This window comes from Canis aureus, chromosome 11 (genome assembly GCF_053574225.1).
Source record: "Canis aureus isolate CA01 chromosome 11, VMU_Caureus_v.1.0, whole genome shotgun sequence".
Lineage (NCBI taxonomy): Eukaryota > Metazoa > Chordata > Mammalia > Carnivora > Canidae > Canis > Canis aureus.
In genome coordinates this window covers 28,854,085-28,873,994 of record NC_135621.1, presented here as the reverse complement: position 1 = coordinate 28,873,994, position 19,910 = coordinate 28,854,085, and the positions used below count along the sequence as shown (strand labels likewise).

Genomic DNA, 19,910 nt, shown 5'->3' with positions numbered 1-19,910 from the left:
GTGGCTGGTGTCTTGAAGGTGCTTAAGCGTCGCGAAAGGAAAGAATGCCAACTTGGGAGTCCGACAGGGCTGGGTTCCCTAACCTGCCACTTAAAAACTTAAAAAGGCTCTGTGACCTTGGCAAAGTTTCTTAACCTCTTAGTTCCCCAACTCCAACATTTTTAAAGTACAGATAAACTTTTTTTTTTTTTAAATGTATATGACGTGTTTAGAAAAACAAAACCCAAACAGGCCCAAGATGGGGTCATTTGCCCCTTAGATTACAAACCAGGCCTCGTAGCTTCCCCCTCTCCCAGGAGTGAAGGTTTTTGGTCAGCACTAGTAAGATAGTCTGCCGGATAAGCCCTCCTGTCTTTCACAAAGGGAAGGTAACCTTGCCTGAAATTATCCTTTTTTTTTTTCTTTTGCTAATAACCTTGTCTCACCCCCTTTTTGCCTATAAAGTCTTTCATTTTTGTATAGCTACTTGGAACTCCTTTTCCTTGCTCAATAAGATGCTACCTGATTGATGAATTTAGAATAAAGCCAATTAGATGCTAAAATGTACCCACTTGAATTTTGTTTTCTAACAGACATGTAGTACAGTGCTCTGATACATACTACTCAGTGAATGTTTGAAATGAACTGAATAACTGATAATTCCCTGTGCAGATTAAATAGCAGCTGATGGAAGAAGATAGAACACCAACAGGTACCTCCTACCTGTTGTTGGATAGTTACAGTAAAAGATGTTTGTGAAGCATTGAAAACATTTGTGATTTTTCAACACCTCTGGTGGCAAAACTGCCTTAAGAAACTTAACCCAAACGAGAGAACTTGCCTTGCAACCTGAGTGGCCAAGTTTTGACTCTTCTTTCCCTCTAGTGTCATTTGCCTACTTAGAAACCAGCTGTCTGCATTATTACAGTTTTCCTGTCTGACAACTCTACTGCCACAATGAGAATGGCCAACCTCAAAGAGAGGCATGATCAGAGGAAATGTGTGAGGTGATGTGACATGATGCAAAAGACCCAGACAGACAGCACCTAGGTTACAAGTACAAGCCCTAATGAGTCAACTCAGGAAACTGTAAGAAACACACTTGATTCAAGAGCAAATGAATTGGATGTCAATTCATGGTCAAGGTGCTGAAGAATCCTGAAAACACAGTGGGAAATTGCAAGGCAGAGATGCAAAGAGATTAGTACCTTCATTTCCTGACCAACTTATTTAATGTTCCAGGATAGAGAAATGTTACTTCATCACATAGTTGGGGAAGTCCTCCTCATGGTTTTAAAGTTGAGAAGCTATATGTATATAAATTTTGATGATATTAAAAAGAAGAACTGACGATGTGGAGGGGGAGAAGGGGTGTGTTGAATAGATTGCTTCCTGAGTAAAAAAAGACTAGAAGCTGTAAGTTTATACACTTGCTATAATTAGCTATGGAGACCGAAAGTTCTGAGAGCTTTCAAAGGGAGAAACAATTAGTGGTCTCTAGTGGCTAGTTTCATCCAAGAAGGTTTTTCTAGGAATGATTGGGTGAAGGAAACTAATTTCCACTTATTGAGCTGTGGACTAGACGCATTGCAGGTTATCTTACTTGGCCTGGACAATGTCTTTAGGACGCAAGTAGTATAAGCTCTATTTGTAGATTGAAAAATTGAGACTCAGGTTAAGTTCTTTGTCCAAGGCTCCACACAAGTAGTCAGAGGATGGAATATGACACACCTATCAGTAAATGGCTTCCCCAAAGAAGTAGTTCACATTTTAATATTATTGGCAGAAATTTGCAAAATGATGGTGCTAATACCCATCTTAGCGGTAATGGTGTTTTGTTGATGAAAATGAGTCTTGCAGCAGCTTTAACTGCCAATTCCTAAGTAATCAAGTTAGCGAAGGCAACATGGAACAGAATTCTTTGGTTATGATAAGAACAATTGGCCACAGGGGGAGGGCATGGCAGTGTATAAGATCTCTGTCCTGTGAACTGCAAGCTGAAAGTGGAAGACTTTTACATGTAGGTAATAAAGCAGTGCTCATCAGTTTCTGCCCACAGTCCAGATTCCCAGTCATTATGGGTCCTGTGCCTCATGTTAAGCAGCAGGAAGCAGGCTCCTCACACCCTCTTTTCTGTGGGTTGCGGTTCAGACATACTCATTTTAATACATCATATAACTCAAATTATAGAAGGCTTAGGCTCAAAGTCTATTTCTGGAGGGGCAGAGAGGGCATGAGGGGGCTGTGTAGCTAGTTTAGATCAAGGTGTGGTGGGATTCGGTCAGGGTCTTTGGTCAGGCTATTGATCTACTTTGGATCTACTGTGGTGCTCTTCTAGTAAGTGTGGTCTTAAGGCTTTTGGTTTCTCTTCTAGCTGGTTCTAGTGAGCCCTACATCAGAGCAGTATGACAGCCTACTTCGGCAGATGTGGGAGAGGATGGACGAGGGATGCGGAGAGACCATATATGTCATTGGGCAGGGATCAGGTGAGCATAGTTTTCCTTTCACTTTATTTTTAAAAAACTATTTAGAGCACATTTTCCCTCTTTTATTGACTTCCTGTTCATGTGTCTCAGTTGCAGTGATTATTTAGTTTCTGCAGAACTGTTTGGGAGGACATAAAAGTACAAAATGATAATGCTAATTCCCACCTTAGTGGTCATGATATGCTTGACTTCAAAGATTCACTTTCCAGGCGGTTTTACAGATGCTTCTTTTCTATCTCCAGTAGTCTGAATTTGCATAAAGGGACATTTGCACAGAACAAGGAAATTTCTTAACTCAGGTAATAGAGCAAGTCACAGTTAGGTCTACAATTAAGCCTTCCTTGGACAGCTCTAAATTTTCCCTCTCTAGGCCTGATTTACAGATTCCTTTGCTACATATTGCCTGTTTCGCAAAGAACCTTTGTGATTCTTCTTTATGTCTACAGGAAAAGGACACACAAAATTTCTGTCTTCAGCAAGGCTACCTTGCCTTAGACCACAGTGACCATTCAATGTGTATAGCTGTGATAACAGAAGTCCTCTTTTTCTCTCTCTGAGATCCTTTCAGACGTGTAGCCTTGTTATCATTCTGGAAGGGGCTGATTAATGTCCTCCAACATGCTTATTCCGTTGTAATGGGGCCCACTGTTTTAGAGGAAGGCAGTCCTCACTGTAGATTGTATCTTGAGCTTTTGTTTTGGGGGTTTGGGTTTTTTGTTGTTGTTGCTGCTGTTGTTGTTGTTGTTCCTAGTTTATGTCCTCAATACAAGGCCTACTTACTCTTGCTTCATTATAACATTACCTTTGCTGAAATGGCAGCTGGGCTTGTTAACAATTTTGAATTCAGCTACCAACAGAACTTGTTTCTGTCATCTTTGTAGGAAGCCCTGGTAGGCCTTGATGCATCTTTAAAGGAATAGTTCTTTGCTGAACATAGGTTTTGTAAAGGCAGGTAATAATTCTTTTTAGTCTAAAATGGAGAAAATCTGGAAATCATTCTTTAACTGTTGACATATATCTATTAAGTATCTTCTATGGGAAAAAAAAATTATCTTCTATGGGCTTGATACTGTTGCAAGGTACTTCTGGATACTTATAATCTATTCTCTGCCCCAGAAAGAAAGATAGCATATACATAGATAACTTCAGTAGAAAACAGTATTTGGAAATGCTGCAAGACTGGCACATAGAAGGGCTTGATGTCCAAATACTGCTATGTCTTCCTTTGAAATGCTTCTCCTATCTATCCCTTCCATTCCATCCTTGCTGTCACCTTCCCATTTCGGGTCTTATCACTTTAAAGAAAGCTTGGTCAGAGAGATAGGCAAACTGAGAGGTTGCCTTGCCAAGAAAGGGAGGAAATTGGTCAGCATAGTCAAGTGCTAGAGATAGCAAAGAGAGTCAGGTTCAGAAAAAAACGTGACTAGAAGATTGTTGGTAGCCTTTTGAAAGCTTGTGTTCAGGTGCACATCTGGCCTGCTGTAATAGGATGAACCACCCCAAGGCCACTTCTTGCTTGTAGAATTGAAGAAACCATATCTAGATCAGTTTTGACAAGTGTTGGGACTGTTCTTTGATGATCTAGATTCTTAAGACCCCACCTCTTCCCCCTCATTCTTTAATGTGGACTCTTAGCGAATTTTACCATGCCTTGGCAACCCACAACTAATTAATCCTCCAATGGCAAAGCATAGGAAAATGTCATATATTCATTATTACATTTCCTACACACCCAGGCATTATCTTTGCATCTACCAATTGGGCACTATTACGTTCGTAGTGACTCCTTCCTGCTGGAATTCTTGAGAGGGAGAAAGAGATCATAACTAGTTAAACAAGTTGAACATCAAATAAGGGACTAAACCAGACACAAGGCCCCCAGGGGTCAGCTTAATTACTGACTTCCTGTATAGGTGCTTCACCTCTTTGTCACTTCCTTCATCTGTAAAATGGGGATAATTACTTCCCCACCTTACCTCAGAGAGATTTGTATGGATAAGTTACGTGTTAAAAAATTCTAAGCACAAAAAAAAAAAAAAAATTCTAAGCAGAGTATTAAGTATACATTCCAGGGACGCCTGGGTAGCTCAGTGGTTGAGCATCTGCCTTCGGCTCAGGGTGTGATCCTGGGGTCTCAGGATCAAGTCCTGCATCGCGCTCCCTGCATGGAGCCTGCTCCTCCCTCTGCCTGTGTCTCTGCCTCTCTCTCGGTGGGTCTCTCATGAATAAATAAATAAAATCTTTAAAAAAAAAAAAAACAAGTATACATTCCTAATTTTAAAAGAAGGCAGTCTGGTCTGATAGTTCAGGGTCTGGAGCCTGGTGGGTCTGCATTTGCCTCTTGGCTCTTTTTGTTGTTTTAAAATGGGGTTAATAATAGAATCTGGGCAGCCCGGTGGCTCAGTGGTTTAGCGCCGCCTTCAGCCCGGGGCGTGATCCTGGAGACTCGGGTTCGAGTCCCACCTCAGGCTTCCTGCATGGAGCCTGTTTCTCCCTCTGCCTGTGTCTCTGCCTCTCTCTCTCTCTCTCTTTCTCTCTCTCTCTCTCTGTGACTATCATAAATAAATTAAAAAAAAAAAAGGTAATAGAATTTATCCCATGATGTCATGGTGAAGATTAATGCTTTATATACGGTAACCATATAAACGTTACCTAGTGTTAGTAATTGCAGTAATAATTTTTTAAGGATTCCAGGTTATAGTTGATTTACCATGAGGTTTCTTTCAAGAACCACCTTGTTCATTTTTCATATTAAGTCATGGCTTTCTGAGAGCCAGCTACTGTATTAAAGATTCAGAGAACATAGGAAGTATGTTAGATCATTGTGGGGGAGTCAGGAAGGGCATCAAAAAGGAGGTGCCCCTTGAATTGATACTAAAGGGTTAATAGTTTTCCAGGTAAATGGAGGCGGTAACGAGTGAGCAGAGAAAGCCACATGCACAAAGGCACAGAGGCATTGGTTATTATGGGATATTTGGTGGACCAAGAGGGGTTCTATTTAAGTCTTTAACAGATTTAACAAATTGTTTAACAGTTGTTTATCTTAGAGAATGAGTGCATGTTCACGTAGGGGTGAGGTGGAGAGAGAGGAGATAGAGAATCTCAAAGATTATACTGCTGCTGAATGTGAAGCCTGACCCAGGGGCTCGATCTCACAACCCCAAGGTCATGACCTGATCTGAAATCAAGAATTGGACAGACACTTAACTGACTGAACCACCCATGTGCCCCTAAAAGTGATTCTGTAAAGTGGGAGTATAGAATGTGAGGTTGGGAGTGTCAAGAGGGTAGGCTGGACAGATCACAGAGCCCAGATCTTGATGGTTTTTGAATACCCTATCAAAGAGTTAAGACTTTTATCCTAAAAGCATGTTGAGCAGGAGAGTATGTACAGAAAAGGTAAATCAAATGGCAGGACAGAAATCTGATTAGCTTTGGACATGGCTGAATATGTGGCCTTAGGTAATTGGGCCTCTGCAGCTTTTCTCCTTGGCCTTTGTCTCCACTCCTACAGAGTGAGGAATGCCGTGCCTGCTGGAGAAGGGTAATAGGACTGGGAGCATTTTCTAGGAGCTCTGGATAGACAACATTCGTGATTGCCCCCTTGTTTGGAACAGGACCTGAAAGCCTTTTGTTGTAACAGAAACAGGGAAAGTTGGCTAGAACTTGGGGGTCTGGCAAGAATGGCAAGATGAGCAGACTGTCTCTTAGGAACACTTTCCACAAGCCCTTCTCTAACTAGAAGATTTCCAGAGCTCAGTTGGCCATGCATTTGGAAACTCTTCAGCCAAACTGCTCCCTCTTTGTTCATTTGTTTTGCATTTCGCAAATATTTGAGGACTTGATGGAGGAAAACCACCGTCATGGGGCACCTAGGGAATGTTTGAGCTGTACCCTGTCCTCAAGATGTTTATGTATAGTGGAGGAATATATGCATCCAAAACATTGTTCCACAAGGGATAGTATGTGGTGCTGATGGGCTTTCTAGGGTAGGAAATACATAAGCAAAGGTGTAGAGGAAGTGCAGGGAACATGGGGGATTGTGACTGGGTCACTTGCACTGGGACAATACTAAAGAAGGGGGTGTGGGATAAATGGAAGAGGCCTTTAACTAATTGGAACTGGATGCTGCTGGGCTGGGGGATCCTTTCCAAAGCTTTGGGTTGGAAGTGAAAACGTCAGAACTATGCCTGGATTAGGAGCGTAAGCTTGTTTGTATGCAGGATGGGCTGCAGGGAATAGAGCCTGGGTACACTGAGACCAGCCAGGGGTCTTGGAGTGATTGAGCCGGGACAAGGCCTGAATCAGGCTGGCGGCACCAAATTGGCAACAAGAGAGCAGGGACAAGGACAGAAGGGTGAGGCCTAAAACTAGAATCAGCAGGACTGGAGGGATGAGTGTTAAGCTTGGGACTGGGAGGATGGTGGTATCATCAAAAGTAGGGAAGGGAAGGGAAGAACTGGTGGGTTACAAAGAGGAGCCCTTGCCAGAGGAAAAGGCTCTAGGTTTGGAATCAGAAGACCCAAGCTCACACAGCCCCTTGATCCTCTATTGACTCTGAGCCCTCTCTAAATTCTGTTTATCCCACTGCTAAATGGGAACAGTAATGCTTACTCCTTAGGATTGCAGGGAGGCCTAAAATGCTTTGTTAGTGGTGTTAGTTTTTGTGAGTTTTTTTTTTTTTTTAATGATTTTATTTACTTATTCATGAGAGACACAGAGAAAGGCCAGAGACACAGGCAGAGGAAAAAGCAGGCTCCATGCAGGGATGGGGGACTCCATCCTGGACTCCAGGATCACTCCCTGAGCCGAAGGCAGACGCTTAACCACTGAGAGACCCAGGCATCCCTGTGTTGTTGTTTAAAAGGGCAGTAGAGTGGTTGAATTTAGATGTCAGACTTCTGAGAGTTATCATCCAGGCAGTTGGAAATTCGGTCTGGAGCTCTGCAAAGAGGGCAGTGCTAGAAATGAATATTTTTGTAGTTTACAAAATGACAGTTAGAGCTATAGAATGAGATGGCCAAGAGGAATGTTTGGAAACTAGAAGAAAGGGCCACTGATTGACTATTGGAAAAGACTGGCATTTAGGAAGCAGAAGCAGGAAGAGCCAGCAGAGGAAACAGAGAAGAAGAAACCAGACAGAGGGTAGAGATGAATCAAGAGAGTTCAAGCAATACGTAAGCAGAGTGGGAGGAAGGTGCTTCAAGAAGCAAAGGTAGGACAGCCAACAGTGTCAAATGCTGTAGGGGTCAAGAAAAGAGCATTATTAGATGAGTGGTTGAAGTCCATTAACATCTTGAAAACTAATTTCTTCTAGAGTCGTCAGAAATATAGTCAGCAGGTGCAATCACTTTTTTGAGATGCTTGGTAAAAGGAGGAACGGGAGATAGATAGCTTAGTATGCAGGGGCATGGCAAGAGGGGGTGCGTTTCCTTTTTTGTGGTTTAAGAATGAGCTCATTTGTAAGGGGAAGCATGGAGGGAGGGAAGAGAAAGTGATAAAAGGTACTGCAAGGTCTTTGAGAGTCTGCAAAAGAGAGAGCTGGGAGCATGGTAGGAGATCATCCTATGGAAGGAGCAGAGGTGCTCTGTGAGACCCAGAGGCTGGAGGAAAAGCTGAGGGAGCTGCTGTGGGAATTGAGTGACACCACGTGGAAAGCACCTTACGGGTATTGCCTTACAGTAGGCACTTAGTGATTGGTGACTGTTCTGTTGTCTTTCCTTTGGACTCGCTTTCCTTATCCTGAGCTCAGACTTGTGGTTTGTTGCTGCTGTTTTTCAGCTGCTCGCTGGATATTTCATCTGAGCCACCTCAGTTAAAAAAAAAAAAAAGAATCTATCCCTAAAATAATTCTTAAATTTGCTCCCCATTTTCCTTTGATTCCTGTCCTCATTATTTGTTGCCTGGATTACTAGAATTATTTTCTAACCGAGCTCCCCCTTTGTGGTCTCTCGCTTGGCAGTGCACACTTTATATTGCTGCTCAAGACATCTTTCTAACCCACAGCGTTCTGATCCTGCTACTCTCCTACCTAAACCCCTCCAGGCTTCCTACTGTCTGGTACATATTGTGTTTTTGCTGCTCTCTGATGACTCTGCTTAATGGCTCCCACCTCTTTCTTGTATGGTCTCTCACCACTTGACATCCTTCTGTCCAACACACTGAGCTGCTTACTGGACCCTGAATGTCTATGATCTGCTATGTTCCATGCTTTGTTCCTCTGCCTAGGATGTTTTTACTCCTTTCTCTATAGGCCTGTTTTTTATACTTGGTGACCCTACTTGGAGTCAGCGCCCTGCAAAGCTGTCCTCAGCTTCCCCAAGCAATGCCAGTTGCTCACGCTTTACATTCTTTTTGTCCAGTTCTATAGTAAAGCACTCAAGCTGTATTACAATTAATTAATTTTCTCTCTCTCCCGCTGGGCTATGAGCTCACCAAGGGCACCTGTGTTCCCAGTACCCAGCATGAGACTTGACATAAAACCTTGGAGAGTTTTAGTGATTACTGTTGAATGAATTAATGAATACCCTGCTGAAAGGGGAAGCCCATGGAACTATTGTTTATTAACTCTGTGTGTGTCCAAGTTTTTGAAAAGCGTCAGGTAGAGAGAGCCATGTTCTTCTCCAGTGCCTGGGGTGGGGCCTTTGGGTAGGGGTTGTTGACTGGCTGGCTTGTTGGCAGGCTGATGTCTGGGCTCTTGTCACCAGATGGAACTGAGTATGGGCTAAGTGAAGCTGACATGGAGGCCTCCTACGCCACAGTGAAGAGCATGGCCGAACAGATAGAGGCTGATGTCATCCTCCTGCGGGAACGTCAAGAAGCTGGGGGCCGTGTGCGTGATTACCTGGTCCGAAAACGAGTAGGAGACAATGACTTCCTGGAGGTCAGGTGAGGAGGCCTCAGAACAGTTCAGGGGCTCTCTGCAGCATGACCTTATCGTCTGAGGTTTTGCGCAGGGAATGGTGATTGAGCCGTTAGCACCTGGCATGTCAACTTTGCTCCTTCCCCTTCTGAGGCATAGAAAGAGTATCCAGAGTCATGATAGCCCCATTTTTTATTTCTGTACTTTCCCATCCCTGAATATTTCCATTTGGTAAGAGTGGGTGGCTAGCCATACACTTGTGGTCATTGTGTGTGGGCTGTGTTTTCTTGCCTATCGGCCTATGGGGCTAAAAAACCCAAGGTCTTGGAGAACATTTTGTGCTTCTCTTGGCTTTTGGGATCCTGTCTGGCACCTTTGAAGAGGCCTAGTGGAAGTTAAGAGAGAAGGCCCTCATGACAGAAGCCGAGTTGCTCCTGAATGATTCTTTCTACTCTGGGTGTACCTCCAGGGACATTCCCAGTGTGCTCAGCCGTGAATGGTAGGAGCAGTGAGCTAGAGAGGCTCACGGGCAAGTCTGTCCTTACTGATCAAGTTACTGGGGTTTACTTTGCTCCCCCACTGACTCTGACAAGGATGTTTGGGTTTGTGTACACACAGGGTAGCAGTAGTAGGCAACGTGGATGCTGGCAAAAGCACACTCCTGGGGGTTCTGACACACGGGGAGCTGGACAATGGCCGAGGCTTTGCCCGCCAGAAGCTCTTCCGCCACAAACACGAGATTGAATCTGGTCGCACCAGCAGCGTGGGCAACGACATTCTGGGCTTTGACAGTGAAGGTAATGTGGTGAACAAGCCAGACAGCCATGGTGGCAGCCTGGAATGGACAAAGATTTGTGAGAAATCCACTAAGGTGATTACCTTCATCGACTTGGCTGGCCATGAGAAATACCTGAAGACCACTGTCTTTGGCATGACAGGTCATTTGCCTGACTTCTGCATGCTCATGGTAAGTGTGAGGCCCTTGTGAGTAGGGGAGGCTTCAGCTGGGCTATTTGAGGGGTGCTTATATGCAAGTGTTAGAAATCGTTCTGCAACAGAGGCCTGTTAGTTTGGGTCTTTGGCACTGGGTAAGATGACCAATTTTACAGGGGTGCCTAGTCCTTTGAGCACTATGTCCTTCTCAAGGTGTGTACCTCAATCTCTCTCCTGGTGCCATTTGCGGACCTCTTATTTTTCAGAGGCACAGAGGAGAGTTTCTCCCGGGGCTTACTTAACTACCTTCAGAAATGTTTCTCCTGGGGTTAGGCTACTCTGTGAAGTTGATACCAGGCGGCACCCTCAAACAAGGGTAGGGCTGGGAAGAATTGGAGGAGAATGCAGACAACAATCGAGAGGGGCCTGAGAGGTGGCCTCTTTCAAAGCCTGAGAGGAGTGTCAGCCAGTCCAAGGTACTTGTGGAGAGGCTGCTATGTGTCTGGCCTCGTGCTAGACCTGAAAATACAGCAGTGAGCAGGGCCACCCTGGGCTCTTATAGAGTTTATGGTGTAACCAGTGGAGATTTTTCAGCAGCAAATCATGTAGATCACCTGAGAAGGAAAGGGAGCAGAGGCTTCTGTGTTGGATCATGTTGCAGAGCTTCCATTTGGGTCCCACTGATGTTCCCTGGACAGAGAGTGGGAGTCTCTGAAGCCCACAGCCTTGCACACAGCGTCACAGCTTTCAGAGAGAGCACAAGTGAGCAAGTTTTCCTTTGGCAAGCCCTTCTTCTAGCCCTTCGCCATTTCCTAGTTCCTCCAGCTGCCTGTATTAATAAGTATAGTAAACACAGACATCTGTTGAGATCATAATTGATCAAGTTGCCCCACAAACGCAGGTTCTCAGGCAAATTCTCCCCAAACTGGAGAGTAAAGAGGCAGAGCATATGTGTGAACACTCTAATCGGCTCTCTGCCCAAGGTTCTTGGGATCTCAGCATGATTTCAGCTCCCATATCTTTCAGCATTTCAAGGGGCCACTACCAACTTTACTGGGCTAAGAAAAAAGCTTTTTGACAAGAAGGGATTTCAGAGGAGGAGCTGTAGGGTATATCTGGGGGAGTTGGGTTTATATTAAGAAAGGTACAGAAACACCAGTCTAAAATGAGCATTTTTCAAACTAAGCTATATAGTGAACAAGGCCAATTAAAGAAAATACCTTCACCCTAGATGAAATGTTATATATTACCTGACTTTTAGGCTATAATCCAGATATTAAAATTTTTCTGTAGAAAACCCTGAAATCAGGGATCCCTGGGTGGCGCAGCAGTTTAGCGCCTGCCTTTGGCCCAGGGCCCGATCCTGGAGACCTGGGATCGAATCCCACGTCGGGCTCCCTGCTTCTCCCTCTGCCTATGTCTCTGCCTCTCTCTCTCTCTCACTGTGTGCCTATCATAAATAAAAAAATAAAAATTAAAAATTAAAAAAAAAGAAAACACTGAAATTATTATTACTCCATGACAATTTCCAGGAAAAAAAATCTTTAAAATATATAGACCACAGAGTGATAGAATATTCTCTTATCCCAGTTGGGAAGAACAAAAGCAAGTCTGTGTTGGATAGGAAAGGTGATTGGAAGAAATGGGAAGAATTAGAAGGAAGAGAGAGGTGGTATCTTGGTGTGGGCAGAAGGGGACATCTGTGTCGGGATGGCGGCTCACCTACAAACTGGGATCAAATGAGAGCATTGCTTGAAACCCTTCTGGAACGTGTTGTGGCAATTTTAATATAATTTTGTTTTAGCAAATCACTCATTCGTGTGATACAAAAACAAGAAGATACCAAAGGGCTTACAGTGAAAAGTCTCCCTTCCTCTTCTGTCCAGTTTCGTCTCAGGGGCAACCAGTATTTCCAGTTTCTTAAGTATTCTCCAGAGATATTTTGTAATCATAACAGCAAATGTGGATATATTCTTTCCTTCCAGTTTCAAAACAGAAAATTTGAAAGAATAGCACAATGAATACCATAAACCCACCACTCAGATTCAACAGTCAATGACATTTTGCCATGTTCATCTGTATATGTGTTGGATGCATATGTGTATTTTTGTTGTTTTGGCTGAATCATTTGAAAGTAGATTATAGGCATTGTGACTCTTGACCCCCAAATACTTCAGCACACAGCTCCTAAAAGTAAGAACTGTCTCCTGCTGTGACAGCAGCCAGAAAGATGAACAAAAGCTCGCTAATACACTCTAATACCTAGGCTGTAAGAGTTTATATGATCTCAGATGTTCCCCAAATGTCTTAACAACTCTGACAGCTGCTTTTTTCAATGATCCATTCTACACCCATGTAATGGTAGCATGCTGTATACACCTTGCTTTTTTCCTGTTCTTAAAAACATACCTTAGAGATTATCCCATATCAGTAGATAATAGTTTTCTCTTGTCTATAGCACATTTGGTACATTTTGTTCTGTACACTTGTACATGTGCCTTCATTTATTTAGCCAGCCCTTGTGATAATTTAAAACATTTATTGTTACAGGAAGGAATAGTAACAGTAACAAGAACTGCTATTGCCTAAACACCTAATTCATGCTAGTTGTATATGGGAGCTTTGACATACATTATAGTTAAACCTCAAGAGACCCTCTAAAGGGGATGGTATTTTATAGATGAGGAAACTGGGGGCCAATGATGTTAAACTGAATCTATCTTGATGACACTAGACCATTGTTTCCCTGGACTATCTGGATTTGTCTTTTTTATTGTTTCCAAGTCTCCTCAGATTTTGGCAGCCCACATCATCAAATCAGAGGTAAAAGCCATCTGTGTCCAGCCCCACAGCTATTATTTTTTTTTCTTTCTTTTGAAAGACTTTATTTATTCGTGAGAGGCACAGAGAGAGAGAGGCAGAGACATAGGCAGAGGGAGAAGCAGGCTCCATGCAGGGAGCCCGACATGGGACTCGATCCCCCGTCTCCAGGATCATGCCCTGGGCTGAAGGTGGCGCTAAACCGCTGAACCACCCAGGCCGCCCTCATCTACAGCTGTTTTGTTTCTGGCCTAAGACTTCTGCCCCATGTGTCCTGTTCCGAGGGGGGACTTAGAGATGAAAACTCTCTCTTAACCCAGTCTTCTTTGAACCCCTGTGCCCACCCAGCAGCAACTTCTGTCTCTCTTGTCCTGATCGTCCTTTCTTTTTTGGGGCAGGTGGGCAGCAATGCTGGCATCGTGGGGATGACCAAGGAACATTTGGGCTTGGCATTGGCACTCAATGTTCCTGTCTTTGTGGTGGTCACCAAGATTGACATGTGTCCTGCCAACATTCTGCAAGGTAAGTAAAGCCTGCAGCTAGTAGCAGTCTCTGTGTTTGGGACTATCACCCACTGTGGCTCCTTGGTGCTGCCAGAGCTTCAGCCTAGAACCTTCTGCTTTTTTTGTCTGGATTTCCATTAAACCAAAATCTTGGGGATCCCTGGGTGGCTCAGCGGTTTAGTGCCTGCCTTTGGCCCAGGGTGTGATCCTGGAGTCCCGGGATTGAGTCCCACATCGGGCTCCCTGCATGGAGCCTGCTTCTCCCTCTGCCTGTGTCTCTGCCTCTCGCTCTCTCTCTGTGTCTCTCATGAATAAATAAATAAAATCTTAAAAAAAAATAAATAAATAAACCAAAATCTTCTGCTTCCTCCTTTGTTTAGCTCTTGGTCTAAGCTCACCCTAAAATTATCTCCTGCTCATTGTTCCTTCTGTTTCCAAATATAGGATCCTTGAGATCCCCAATCTGGCACCTTTTTTCAGATGCCCCCAGGGCCAGGGGGTTGGGTTTTACCATCTGAACAGGATATATATGGATATATATGGAGGCATTTGGAGGGTCCGATTGCCTTGGGTTTTACCATCTGAACAGGATATATATGGATATATATGGAGGCATTTGGAGGGTCCGATTGCCTTCTACCAAAGGTTTCAAAATAGCTTTGCATTTCTCCCTCATTGGTTGCAGATGGTAGAAGAGAAATGGAGAGGTGTCCTTTTGGAATGCCTCATGAATGCTTCTGCAGATGTGTAAATGTCTTAGAGATCCTTTGTCAGATGAACTTTTTTTATCCAGGAAGCAGAATATTCTAAGAAGAACATTGCCTTTCCCACATTCCCACGGGCGCCCAAGTCACTTGCTCACAGGATGTGAGTCTTTTAGAGACTCTAGAGAAATCCAACAAGTTTCAGACTCATAACCTTACCCGACAGGCTTTATCTGTGTTCCTTCTACTCTAGTAAGCACATACCCACCCCAAGTTTTGATCCTCCTTTTGCTTCTCCAGGCATGGCATTTAACACTGGTCCGTCCGTCTGTCTCCTGCTTCTCTCAGTAAGGAGTGGACCAGTCTTGCCCTGGAAGCCTGGCCAGAGAGAAAGCTGTGTCCCCCTAATTGTGTTCCATTTCAACCTTTAAGAAACCCTGAAGCTGTTACAGCGCCTGCTGAAGTCTCCAGGCTGCCGGAAGATCCCTGTGTTGGTACAGAGCAAGGATGATGTGATCGTTACGGCCTCCAACTTCAGCTCTGAGAGGTAATGGCGTAGGGAGCAGTCACTGCTGGGCTGGGACAGAGATTGGATGGAATAGAAGATTCTGGTCTCAGTACAAGCTCTTTCAGGCTGGCTGTGTTGCCCAGGAGCTGTATCAAGCAACCTAGATTCTGAAGTGCAGGACTTGTTGAGGTTGGAATCCCAGCTGAGGCATCAGTGTCCTTACCTGTGAAGTGGGAATAATATTCCCTTCCTCACAGGGTCCCCATAAGTGTTAGAAATGATGTATGTAAAAGAACTTAGCTCTTGATCAGGCCTCTCAGTGGTGTCAGGGACAACAGCTCTGCCTGTGTCTGGCTGCTGTGTGATACATACACAGCCATTTTTATAACTGTTATTAGTAAGTTTTTATACTACTGTCTCTCAAAAACTCCAATCATGTATTAGCATTTGGCATTTACTCATTAATGTATACTTTGATTCCATAAATATTTATTGGATGTTCTGTAGCAGGCTCTTCATCTAGGCATTGAGGATTCAGAGTTGACACAAGTATAACCCTTGTTCTTAGGGTGATCACTTCCTTGGTCAGAGATACCCTCTTGATAATAGTGAACTCTGTTAAGTTTGTCCTTTTCCCAGAGTCTTGGGCTGCTTGGGAGCCATCTGACCCTGGCTTGGTCTGTATACAGCCCAAAAGCAGCCTGGCATTTTGGCCTATGGCTTTGTCCTAATGCTGTCCTCAGTACCACTAGGTGGCCACCAGAGGGGGTACGTTTCAGCCGGCCCTGTTTCCATTCATCCCACCTGCCTGTTCTATGCAAGTCCTATTCTAGGACCTATGGAGAATATATAATTCCTGTTCTTGAAGAGTGTGATTAACCCTGGAGAGGCAATATAAAGGCTGTTGTGATGACTGAGGGAAAATCAGATGTTAGCTACATGTAACAGACATGAGAAGTGCTCTCTAGAGCTGGGAGGTGTCAGGAGTGCCTATTTGGGAAGGGTTTCCTGGAAAAATCTGCATTGGAAGTGGGCTCTGAAGGAGGAGAGGATTTGTTAGTGTCGTAAGAGGGAAAGAGTTCAGTCAGGAGGATCAGAGTGAAGAAATAAATGGGGAGCAAAAAAGTACTAAGCTTTTAGGAGAAAAGCAGGTTGTCTGCTCTGGCTGGCAGATAAGAATTTGAGAGAAATAAACCTGCAGAGATGTTGGGAGAAGGAATTCCATCTGTATTCTCTGCAGTGGAAAGGCAGGTTAAGAATTTTCAACAAGGATGAGTGTGCTTTAGGAAGAGGCAGAGCCCAGAATGGGGCAGTGGTGGAGGGACCAGAGATGAGGGGACAGATTTCATAGAGAAAACAGAATGAAAAAAGAAAGCCTCGGAGCAGATCTGGGCAGCAGTTGGAAGGCCTAGGCAGAGGCATAGAGGCTGGTGAGGGGGCAGCAGGGCCTGTAGCAGCAGCACATGTCTCAGGAGCTCTCTTGCTCGCACCCTGTCACACAGGAGGTGGCCACATGAGCTCCTTTGTCTTTCTCCACCCTCCACTTAGGATGTGCCCGATATTCCAGATTTCCAACGTTACAGGTGAGAACCTAGATCTGCTGAAGATGTTCCTCAACCTCCTTTCCCCCCGCACCAGCTACCGGGAGGAAGAGCCTGCGGAGTTTCAGATTGATGACACCTACTCTGTGCCAGTGAGTGGCTTCTGGTGGACTGAACAGGGTGGGAGGCTGGGTGGGTACTTCCTGCAGGGGCATCCGAGCAAGTATATGGTGGGGAGGACTTGAGTGGGATAGACTTACTGGACCCTGGCCTTCTCTGCAGGGTGTGGGGACAGTGGTGTCAGGGACAACACTGAGAGGCCTGATCAAGCTGAATGACACACTGCTGCTCGGCCCAGATCCCTTGGGTAACTTCCTGTCCATTGCTGTCAAATCAATCCACCGCAAGCGCATGCCTGTCAAAGAGGTGCGGGGTGGCCAGACAGCCTCCTTTGCACTGAAGAAGGTGAGTGCCGAGACTAAAAAGAACTCCCCTTGGGTTCATTACACTAGGCTCTGGACCATCTCCAGTTGTCCTGGCTGCTCTGTAAGGCATGAATTACCGACCTCACTTTTATAGGTGAGAAAACTCAGGCTCTAAGAGTCCAAGTGACTTGGCCAGAAACCCACAGCTAGTAAGTTCTAGAGCCAGACCTTGAACCTGGGCGTGCCTGCCTCCTAAGCTCTTATCCTCCTCCTAGTGTCTGAGGTGGGTGCCCTAAGCTCAGTGGTAAGGGTAGAAATACACCTCTCTCTCGTGCAGATGGTCCGTCCATGTAGGATCCTTAGGGTCCATACCAAATCCTCCTCCTAGTCAGCCTTCTATCCCTGGGGGATTTGGGTAAGTGCTAACTCTGAGGACACCTACCTTCCCTCCCAACCACATTAACTGGCAGAGTGGGACTTTCCTAATTCCCTCCAGTAGTCATATTATGCTTGCCTTGTCCCTTCCACCTGAAAGCTTGCCTACCCCTGCCTTCTCCACCACTTAATTCTTACCCATGCCAATTCCTGCCCCCTAGTAGCAGTGTTTAGGCTTCCCAGATAGCACTCAAGTCGGCCTTGTGTTGTCCATCCTAGAAGGCCTGTGTCTAGTGCAGTGGGAGGGCAAGGCTGAGTGGGAGTGGTCTTCATTCGCAGAAGGAACTCCTGGTCCTCTGAGACCAGGGAAGAGAACTCCTGGGTATTATTATCCCTGACATCTGGGATTCCTTTCTTCTTTCAGATCAAGCGCTCATCCATCCGCAAAGGCATGGTGATGGTTTCCCCACGCTTGAATCCCCAAGCCTCCTGGGAGTTTGAGGCTGAGATCCTTGTCCTCCACCACCCCACCACAATTAGCCCACGCTACCAGGCCATGGGTAGGTGTCTGAGAGCGCTGCCAGCCTAGCCAGTCCTCTGCTCTCGCTCCCCCAACAAAGTGCTCCAGCTACCCAAACCCCAAGGTTTTAGCAGCAGCTAAGAGTTGTGTCTCCATCCTGTTTAGTGATGCCCGTTCTGTTCTCCCCATAAGCTACAGTGTTAATTCAGTCCTGCAAATGTTAACTGAATGCTTGCTCTGTGCTGGGCTCTGGAGAGCCAGACTTGCCCTCAAGAACCTCACACACCTTCCTTCAGCAAATGTCCTCTGAATGCTGCTGTGTGCCAGGTGGTATTGCCAAGGTGCTGGGGACAGACACAATGCTTGGCGAGGGCTTTGCCATTAAGAAGCCAACAGTCTAGAGAAGGCACACATGCAAACAGAGTGCCCTGTGTTAAAGAACCAGGACCGTGGGTCCAGGGACAGGTGGGATCTAACTGAGTGTATGCAGCAGGGTCAGACCTCAGAGCAGACCTCCAACTCACTTGGCCACATGTAGCCCCCTGAGGCCTTTAGCTGTCCATAGCTCAAGCATATTTTATGCTCTTACTCCTGTCTCCTGCCCGGAGGTCACTGAGCAGCTCAGTCCTATTGTGATCCCCTGGCTCTTTTGGCAGTGCACTGTGGGAGCATCAGGCAGACGGCTACCATTCTGAGCATGGACAAGGACTGTCTGCGCACCGGGGACAAGGCCACTGTGCACTTCCGCTTCATCAAGACTCCTGAGTACCTGCACATAGACCAGCGTCTGGTGTTCCGGGAAGGCCGCACCAAAGCGGTGGGCACCATCACCAAGGTACGGCCAGGCAGCCCTCCTTGCCAAGCTCCAGGAAGCACTGGGGGCCGCTCCAGTTTCAGACTATGAGCACAACAGGAGAAGCCTGCAGAATCCCCCTAATTGCCAGGAACCGAGGCACTAGTTCTGCCTTGCGAGAACTAGAAGAGTGCTGAAGGGTGGTCTCGGTACCACCCTTGAATGTTGGGATAGCTAGGGGGCTTAGGCTTGGGTTCCCTTGGGGCTTGAGCTGTTTCTATATCCTGGAGCCCACTTCATGTCCTCTGAAGACTTCACCCATAGCCTTGGGGGGCGGGGGGGCTTTTGGTAGAATGGTTTGACTCTTACTCCAATACTCCAAACAGCCAGTGTGAGATTTTAGGATCAGCCTCAGGGTGGCCTTGCCTCTAGAACCGTCTTCCTCAGGCCCATTCATGCAGACCTGAGGGCTGTATGGTGGGTGGATCACATCCTTGAAGACCACTTGCCTCTGAGACTGGCTGACAGTGGCAGAAGCTGCCGGCACATGCTGTAGTACCCTTGGGGGTACGGCAGTCCTTCCCCCTGCTTTGAGATTGAACTGGGGCTGCAAGGGAATGATCTAAATCAGTCCCTCCTGGGTGATAGCTCTTAAGATCCCTGATAGCCACACTCTAAATGTTTCCAGATGCTGAACATTCATTTGGTCTCTTTGGGAGGGCTGAAGTTAAAACTTGCCCCAGACTCTTATTTTAGGGGCAGTAGGAGAGATGCAGTTGATACTCTGAGGAGTTTCAGCCAGCATAGCAAGAAAGCCTCAAGTTCGTTACAGGGTTCTGGGCAGGCTAGACTCCAGCCTAGGAGCTAGACTAGGTAGGAGATAGCCAACATGCACAAGTGGTCTGTGGGAAGAGCAGCTGCAGCAGGGACTAGGATGGAGCCAGGCTGAGGCAGGTGAGTCAGCTGCAGTAGGCAGCCCTGAGACACTGAACAGGGATGAGAACATCTGTCCATCCCACTGTCCCTGTCTTAGCCCCCTTGCTATCCACCTTGCTCAGGACCAGCCAGGCCAAGGAGTGGGAAGTCCTGGGGAGGGTGTAGGGCCTGGACTGCCCTGCCATTGTCACTACCTGCAGCTCCAGCCTCATCCTCAACTCCTTGGCTCCTCCAGCTCCTCCAGACCACCAACAACTCCCCGATGAACTCAAAGCCCCAGCAAATTAAAATGCAGTCAACAAAAAAAGGTCCCCCGACCAAGCGAGAAGAAGGAGGCCCATCTGGAGGGCCAGCAGTAGGGGCGCCCCCTCCTGGAGACGAAGCTTGCTCTCTAGGGGCTGTGCAGCCAACCTTGTCCAGCAGTCTCCAGCCACAGGTGAGTATGCTCCTCGGGCCAGTCTGGTCCCCTGACCACTTCAGGGTGGGTGTGGGAGGGTGGCTGTTACTGTAGTTGGTGGAGGTAAC

The 19,910-nt window shown here is 46.0% G+C and overlaps 1 protein-coding gene across 8 annotated transcripts in view; it reads left to right on the top strand.

Annotated features, from left to right (window-relative positions):
- Positions 1-19,910, top strand: part of GTPBP1 (GTP binding protein 1) — a 30,237-nt gene that overhangs the window by 3,994 nt on the left and 6,333 nt on the right. For 5 of the 8 annotated variants that reach the window (XM_077914497.1, XM_077914502.1, XM_077914496.1 and 2 more), the window contains exons 2-11: positions 2,354-2,465; positions 9,173-9,353; positions 9,946-10,294; positions 13,479-13,602; positions 14,720-14,834; positions 16,344-16,488; positions 16,619-16,801; positions 17,561-17,696; positions 18,313-18,491; positions 19,621-19,821. In XM_077914497.1, the coding sequence (XP_077770623.1) occupies positions 2,354-2,465; positions 9,173-9,353; positions 9,946-10,294; positions 13,479-13,602; positions 14,720-14,834; positions 16,344-16,488; positions 16,619-16,801; positions 17,561-17,696; positions 18,313-18,491; positions 19,621-19,821 (1,725 nt within the window). Of the gene's footprint in view, positions 1-962; positions 987-2,353; positions 2,466-9,172; positions 9,354-9,945; positions 10,295-13,478; positions 13,603-14,719; positions 14,835-16,343; positions 16,489-16,618; positions 16,802-17,560; positions 17,697-18,312; positions 18,492-19,585; positions 19,822-19,910 lie in introns of those variants that run through there. The other 3 variants (XM_077914498.1, XM_077914500.1, XM_077914504.1) reach the window with 3 other exon arrangements.